This window comes from Cynocephalus volans, chromosome 4 (assembly GCF_027409185.1).
Source record: "Cynocephalus volans isolate mCynVol1 chromosome 4, mCynVol1.pri, whole genome shotgun sequence".
In the NCBI taxonomy this organism is placed as follows: Eukaryota; Metazoa; Chordata; class Mammalia; order Dermoptera; family Cynocephalidae; genus Cynocephalus; species Cynocephalus volans.
Genome location: NC_084463.1, coordinates 105,149,669 through 105,158,481, shown reverse-complemented (window position 1 = coordinate 105,158,481; position 8,813 = coordinate 105,149,669). Strand labels below are relative to the sequence as shown.

The 8,813-nt window shown below is 40.0% G+C and overlaps 1 protein-coding gene across 1 annotated transcript; it reads left to right on the top strand.

Annotated features, from left to right (window-relative positions):
• On the top strand, positions 1-939 carry LOC134376822 (olfactory receptor 51B6-like). Its single transcript, XM_063095356.1, is given in 1 exon segment — positions 1-939. A coding segment is annotated over 1 exon segment (939 nt).
• Positions 940-8,813: the final 7,874 nt, after the last annotated feature.

The window sequence follows — 8,813 nt, the reverse complement described above, 5'->3', positions numbered from 1 at the left end:
ATGTGGCTCAACACCACTGCTTCCCCATTCTTGCTTACTGGCTTCCCAGGCATGGAGAAGGTACATCACTGGATTTCCATCCCATTATTGGTGGCCTACATCTCCATACTTTTTGGCAATGGCACCCTTCTCTTTATCATCAGGGATGACCATAACCTCCATGAGCCCATGTACTATTTCTTAGCTATGTTGGCTGCCACAGACCTTGGAGTCACATTAACCACAATGCCCACAGTGCTGGGTGTTCTGTGGTTAAATCACAGAGAGATTAGCCATGGGGCCTGCTTCTCTCAGGCCTACTTTATTCATACTCTTTCTGTCATGGAGTCAGGTGTCTTGCTTGCTATGGCCTATGACCGGTTCATTGCCATCCACAATCCCTTACGATACACCTCCATTCTTAATGACACCTGGGTAATCAAGATTGGGGTGGCGGTATTGACAAGGGCCAGCCTGTCAATCATGCCAGTCATTATCCGCCTGCACTGGTTTCCCTATTGTCAATCCCATGTACTCTCCTATGCTTTCTGACTACACCAAGATATCATCAAGCTAGCCTGTGCTGACATCAGCTTCAATCGTCTCTACCCAGTTGTGGTTGTATTTGCAATGGTCTTGTTGGACTTTCTCATCATCTTTTTCTCTTACATTTTGATTCTCAAAACTGTAATGGGCATTGCTTCTGGAGAAGAAAGAGCCAAGGCCCTCAACACATGTGTCTCCCATATCTGCTGTATCCTGGTCTTCTATGTCACTGTAGTTGGTCTGACATTTATTCACAGGTTTGGAAAGCATGCTCCTCATGTGGTCCACATCACTATGAGCTACATCTACTTCCTTTTCCCCCCTTTTATGAACCCTGTCATTTATAGCATTAAAACCAAGCAAATCCAGAGTGGCATACTTCACTTATTCTCTCTGCCTTGCTCCAGAGCATGACTTTGACTCACTGCTCTTTGAAGGATAATACAAGAAACCTGGACAAACTGACAACTTTGTTGGCAGGAGTGACTAGGGAAAGGCATTTCATTGGAAACCAACCAATCCCTCTGCTACTTAGAACATCATCTGACCCTGCCCATTTATTGCTGATTTGCATATGACATAATATGTGTACAATACTAATTACACATTTCAAGTGTCCAACTGATATGATATTAACTGTTTTCCTCAGGTAACTCACACTGTTCGGTGAGCCTATAGCACCTGATGTATATATGGTTCTTAGGTCTACATTATGAATTACCAGTATATGAGTCAAAGACCATTTTTTTTTCCATGTTGTCTACATATATTGGCCCTGATATACCTAGAAATAAGGCATAATTTACCTCAGTCAGACATGCATTCAGTTTTCTTGCTTATATGGAGCTGGTTGCTGTTTGACAGTCAGCTCTGTATCTCATGAATATTCATATCCAATACAAAAAATTGCTCTCAACACAGAAAAAAAAGAAAGAAAGAAAGAAAGAAAGAAAGAAAGAAAATTGCACCAAATGAATAAATGAGCCTTATTCTAGCCTCAATTCAAGATGGCCCCTTTGAGAAAAGTGTATCTATGAAAACTCTGTTCAGTTAAATTTTGATAAACATTTTTCAAATAATAATATTGACAATAATATTAAAGCAGAGATATAATTTCTAATCCAGATGACCACTGTCTTGATGATTTACTCCCAGATACTACTGAACAGAGATATGTATTTTCAGATAGTAAAGTGGTATTAAAGGTCCAGTTTGGAAGTACATCATAAATAAGACTAAATAGGTGTTCTCGGTATTTGAAAAATACCAGAGATGAGTAATGGCTGGTCCTATGTGTGGGGTGGGGAGAAAGGGAGAGGATGGAGGCAATGCTTGTGACGAGAAGAGAAAATGGACTTTTCTGGTTATATTTTCAAGGCTGATTGTGTCCACAGTCTAGGCAACAGGGAGAAGGGAGCTTGTGGTTCTATGACCAGCTGAAGAGCCAGTACCAATGACTCAGATGACAGGTTTTAAATTGAATCAAAAAAGATATTCTTATGAGCAAAATATAGGATCTAAAATACTAGGATTACATAAGGAGCCACCCAGTAACTAGTCACTTCCCTTCATATGAATGTACCCTGTCCCTGGTCTCTGTAATACTGACCTCACCGTGGTCTAGGGCTGCCACATCTACTCTTCACCACAGAAGGGTGAGAATGGTCCAGATCTCTTGAGATCTATGAGTAACATGGAGAAAACAAAAATAAAAATATATTTTTATAGCAGTTTCCAGACTAGCGTATTATTATTTGTTCAGCCTAAGATACTGTCTTTTGTTGTTTCTCCTTTAATAGCTTTTAGACTGTGCTCCAGGAAGGTAAATCTAACATAAGTCTTATTCCCTACTATATTACAGGAATTGCCACATAGATACCTTTTTTGTATGTGTACGGGGGGGGGGGTTATTTTTATTTACTTTTTATTATTAACATATTCATTATTACAAACCATAATATTTCCTTATTCCCTTTACCTGACTTATCACTCTCCAGTCTCCCACCTGCCTTACCCCATCTCTAGTATCCTTAAGGTTTGTTTTCTCATTCTGAAAGTTCAATGTTAATGTTACAGTCTTTCTTTCTTTCTTTCTTTCTTTCTTTCTTTCTTTCTTTCTTTCTTTCTTTCTTTCTTTCTTTCTTTCTTTCTTTCTTTCTTTCTTTCTTTCTTTCCTTCCTTCCTTCCTTCTCTCTCTCTCTTTCTTTCTTTCTTACTTTTTCTTTCTCCTTTTTCTTTCTATGTATCTTTCTTTCCTCTTTTCTTAGCATCCAGTTATGATGCTAAGTTATGATGAGGGAGGACATATTGTATTTCTCTTTCTGTGTCTGGCTTATTTCACCTAACATAATTTTCTCCAGGCTCATCCATTTTGTTGCAAATGACAGAATATCATTCTTTTTATGGTTGAGTAGCATTCCTTTGTGTATATGTACCACATTTTCTTTAAACAGTCATCTGTTGATGGACATTTAGGTTGATTTCATATTTTGTCTATTGTAAATAGAGCTGCGATGAACATAGGAGTGCAGGTATCCCTAGAAAATTTTTAATAAAATATAATTTTTGATTAAAATGAATGAATGAAATATAAAATGACCCATGTCCTTCTGTGCATCTGTTGGTTCTTCTGTCTGTTTTCGTCTCTGTTATTGTACCCTCTGATGCTTTCTGAAATATGGGCAACCGAAATTGTATCCTCATTTAATACTCTCAAAAATATAAGATTACAACTCTCTGAATCAGAGTTTTTCCTTTCCTGTGCTCTTGGGTATGAATTTAGGGGAATCTAAGCCACATCAAAAGAAATCTTTCTTGATTTACCCTCTAGGTCCAGTGATCCTGAAACCTACCATGGCAGACTTATAATATAAAGGGTATAAGAATAATAACATAAAGTCTGTAAGTAGACACATTTGATTTGTTGGAGTGAGCAAGACTGAAGCCATGCTGGGACCCACAGCTGCCTGGGCTGCGGAGGGTGGGGGGATTTTAAAAAGGACAGTTTTTTTTCTCTCCACTCTTTCTTCCCATCCCTTGACTTTCTGATCTCACTCCCTAAGTAGAAAAACAAGGCCGAGAAGCTAATTAGTACTTTGCAAAGCTAACAGTTCTTTCTTTGAGACCTGTAGAGTTTTGAGAAATGATCAAGGCCAAATGACTGAAGCTGACCTTGGACACCAGCCAAGTGCACCGGACCAGATCAAAATCTTGCAGGGTCCTGAGATAACAGCGAAGATGAGAACAGAAACCAGATGAAGCCTTGGCCGGTCCTTGTACCTGACCCATAGAAACGGACCCCTTGTAACTCACATCTCCTTCTCTCCTGCTTTTCACCTCTGACATTCCATTCCCTGAACCCTTCCTTTAAAAACCCCCCAGTAAATGTAAATCTTTGAGATGGGGTAGCCAACCAACTCCTTCAGCTGAAGACATCTGCTTCTCTAACACCAAACATTTAACTTCTGAGTTTATTTTCCTTTCCTTCTCAAGGGGGTGGGCAGCTATACCTGAGTCCGGTAACAGATTAACACCCCTAGCAATTTCTCCCTTTCCTTTCTGTCCTTCCTTATATTGACAAGATGGAATGAAAAGTTCATAGAAAAAGCCAAAGAGAAGTAAAAGACTGAATTTCATTTTCTCTCTGTGGAGCTGAGTCCTATGTAATGGGGCATAGCTCTGTGCTTACAATGGCTCTGGCAGAACATTTTAAGAGTACGGTCAAGGTGGATAGGGTGGGGACATTTTTCTGATGAATCAATGTATTGCTCTGCTCTGATCCCTATATTTTCATATTCTTCAATTAAGAGCAAGTCCTGGGAGTTCTCTAAAAAGCAGGGGCAAAAAAGCCATCCTCTCTAGCTTTTCTTTTATTTCCTATGTGAAGATTATAATTAATCACCTTCTTGTTGACTAGGCTAATTTCAAAAGCAGGATGCAGGAAGAGACCTTGGGAAATACTGCTGCAAAACTCTAAATCCCCAGCGCTGGGAGAATAAAGAGTGGGGAAGAAGCAGAAACAGGATTGGTGGAGGAGCTTCTGAAACAAATGCTTCTTGCAGATTGGCTTCTGGGTATGATCTAAAGAGGTGGTACTGGAACCAAGACCAGGCTCAGGGTTACATAGTCACATCTGTGGCACAAATGAACAAAAGTCTGGTGGACAGGTCAGTTAGTGGCTTCAGTGTGTCTTGGCAGAGGTTCAGTATAGGCAACAGGGCATGACAGGCCAGCGTGAGAGCAGAGGTGTGGTTTATTGGAGCTGACAGCCAGCGAAAGGCAGTAACGTGTCAGTCAAAATGTTACGGGTCTTACTTGGCTTTTGAAAAACCTCTTCTTGCAGATACTTAGAAAAGGCAAAATCTAAATCTACTTTCCTCTTCCCTACTGGGGGATATATTTTGGAAGAATGAAGTTGAAAAACCATGAGAATAGAGGAAGATATTTCTTGTGTGGTTCATAATTCGGGGAAAAATTATGTTTCGTTTGTTGCTCTCTTCATCCAGCTTCCACTGTAATGACAAAGGGTGGAACCTAACAGAAAAAGAAAGGAAGGAAGGAAGGAAGGAAGGAAGGAAGGAAGGAAGGAAGGAAGGAAGGAAGGAAGGAAGGAAAGAAGGAAGGAAGGAAGAAAAACAGAAAACAAAAACCTTGCCAAATAGTATAGTCTCAGGTTAAGGTAGAGGCAACCTTTCACATTAGACACTATGCTATAAGTTGCTGCATATTCCAAGAAGAGAGCTCAGAATCCATCAAGAAATAAGTGGGCAAATCCTTTAAACCAAAGACAAAGTAGGAGTTCTTGGCTCACCCCTTCTATGCTGAGATATAGGCATTGCAGATTTTGAAGACCTGTACCCCACACGGATGGGCAGAGATACTGGATCTGGTATTGGGGCAGACTTGGGTAGGTAGGGGATGGTGGTCACCATTTTTACCAGAAGCAGATGCTACTCAGATCAAAACACTGCTGGATGCTTTGGACAGAAAGTTATTCAGAGCCAATATGTATCCATGAGATATCAGCATGGCAGATAATACATACACTGCAGATAATAACATTTATCAAAGGTAGGCCATCAAAATTGCATGCAGTCCATGGAAAATCAGTGAGCATGGACAGGCCCACAGTAAGCATGAGAAGAACCAGAATTTGCTAAATGTGGAATGGGCAGTTATTAAGGCATGAATTCTCTTAGCCAAGAGAGACGTGTCCGTGACTCTCAATAGACTAGGTTCACATGATCAATGGCTTCTAATAATGATGAACAAGACTAGCATGACCCATAAAAGTGTTGACAATGATATCAGCACAGATCAGGAAAACCATGTTGTAGTAAAGGTAGTAAGAGTGAGAGAGATCAGAGAAAAATACATCCATTTGGTACAATATTTTGTAAGTATTAGGAGTTACCTATAAAACAGGTAGGATAATGTGTAAATGAGGAGGCCCCGAAACAGTGCTATGGTTTTGGCTCTTTCTCAGCCTTCCTAAGAAAGTATACATGGAACAGTTTGTGTTAATTCAGGATGTAAATAGCTGCTTTAACTTTTTGAAAAATTATTACTTCCTTATCCCGCTTGATCTTCTCATATGCTGCCAGCATCTTCTATTAATATAAACATGTTTTACTGAAAACAGTGAAAGAGGGAGAGGTTAAATTATTTGCTTAATGATGGCATGACATGGCTGGGCTTGATCAAATGACCCGACATTGCATTTTACAGTCCTATGAACTCCTGTTTATTTATGTCATCTTCCAAAAAGATGAGTTCATCATTATTGGAAAATATTCCAGTAGGTACTATTTATATGCTTGGAAAACTATATTCTCTCCCTCTTCTTTTACCTGGCTAATTCACAACTGCATCATATATTAATTTACCTGGTAACTTTTCTTGGATGTCTTTTCTAATCCTTTAAATCTGGTTAAATTTCTTATTTCTAGGGAACATTTATACCATTCTGTTTCAATAGAATGCATACCTCTTTGTCTCTCCCAGGAGCATGGCACGTTCCTAAGACTACTTCTTAATCATTGCGTATCCTTAGTGCCCAACAAATGTAAAAGTCAAAAACGTTGGAAGGAGCAAGAGGCAAGGTAGGTTCCTACAGTGCTAAGGAGGCACTCACTCTCAGAGTCCTGCAATTGGTAACCTTGAACTTGCAAGACTTGAGAGTGAGCTCTTCCTTGAAGTTTGCTTTCTAGGTGACTACCTGGTTTATCCTAGGCCTGGCCCTGATGCTCAATATTTGGGAGAAGGGAGGACAGCCACTTCTTCCCAAGATTTTATAAAAATTATTTCTCTCTCAGGAACTTCACACTTATGCCAATATTCTATTACACTAAGGTTACCTTTTGATCATGGTTCAGCTGATAATAAGCTTCTGATGAGTAGAAGAGAGAGAAATGAGGTGAGAAAGCCAGGAAGGTGAGAAGGAAGGGAGGAAGTTAGTAAAGATCTCAGAAGGGAATGGTTTTGCCTGGACTCAAGGTACAGATTATTACAAAGGAAACTGGAAGATCACATGAGGTAGGTAAGCTGGAAACTGACAACGAGACCTCACATACAAATAATGTAAAGATATGTGTACTCAGTCTCAGGAGAGTGGGTCCAGACTGCTGTGTTAAGGGAGGTGCTATCACTGTGCTGCTGGTGCATCACACTTGATTCATAGCTTGACAGTCTGCAAATTATGTAAACTGTCCTCTCTCAACGTGTACCATCGGCATCCTCTCTATGCCTCTATCCCGTGACTTTTTTCACCTTTCATTGGAATTATTGCTAAGAGTTTCCCATATATTTTCTATTAGTCTAGCTTTAGTCTACCATCCTAAAGCCGTCTGTTTTTTATCATTCTCCTTGAAGCATTTTGAATAATTACTAAACTCTTAATATCATTTCTCCAACATGTTTCAACATTACTCACTGTAAGCAAAACCAGTTCTTTTCTCTATATAACACATAGCACAAGGTTTATACAGTGAGGTACAATATGCTCACAACATACTTGTGGCAGCAGATTGAGTAGCAAAGAAAGCAGGCCTGGAGAAGTTGCCACCTCTTTAATAAGATTTCTGGAAGAGGCGATGGAGTAGCCTAGGAAAAAAGTTTAGAAAATGTTAAAACTGCCTTGGTGAGAGACGTGTTTGAGTTCTCTGAGCTTGATGGGCCATAGAGATAGACAAATAAAAACACACCTAGACTTAGCCCAAGTTAAGGTGGGAGGAAAAGCTGAATTCTTGGCTTCCCAAAAGGGTCTTCTCTAAAAAGTTTACACAACGAGGATGAAAATTGTTTCCTCTTCAGAGTGACTGGAGGGATGTAGAATGTAAGGACAGAACAGCTTTCTGAAAGGCTTGCGGGGGGAAGACGTGGAGACTTTTTTTCTGTAAGCATCCTGGACTCCATGCTCACATAGATGCGGGTGTCCAGGGAGGCAGAGGGATAAACAAAACAAATTTCACCATGTTTATCACAGCACTATTTGCAATACCCAAGATATGGAACCAATCTAAATGTCCATTGACAGATGACTGGATAAAGATAACGTGGTATGTATATACACTGGAATACTACTTAGCCATAAGAAAAGAATGAAATTTTGCCTTTTGCTGCAACAGAGATGAGCTTGGAGAAAATTATATTACGTGAAATAAGCCAGGCACAGACGGAGAAATACCACATGTCCTCACTCATATGCAGGAGCTAAAAAATAAACAAACAGACAACATAAATCTTTCTTAAGGGCTCTGGACAGGGCGACAGCATCCCTTTAGCAATCCTATCTTCTGTGGGTGTTTCCAGCCCCAAAACCCACATCAATCTCACACCACAAAATGGTGTTCATCAAGGAAAGAATTTATTCTAACAGGTCTGGACTCTGGATCAGAGGAACAATGACTTGGACTTGTAGCAATTTTCTGTGACAGAGACCCCCAAAAAGAGTCAGTGAGTCCAGAGACACTGAGGACCCAGAGTAAGGGTTTCATTTAGGTCTGTGTCTGGTCAGAATGGGGATCCATGGGTTGGTCAATATGACTAAGACTGAAGGCCACACCGAGAAATTTGTTTCCTACCAGGTTACCATCTTTAAAATTTGTAAAAGTAGAGGAAAAAATATCTCTTCCCATCAATTTCAGAGTTACTGTGGATTTATACAGAAGTAGGTATGTCTGTTTTGTGCATTCCTCCTGAAAGGAGGAATAAACTGGCCAGCAGTTCTTACAGCTGTGTGGTATGTATAGCAGACATGGGAGGGTAGTGCTGGAAGAACATGTACACTT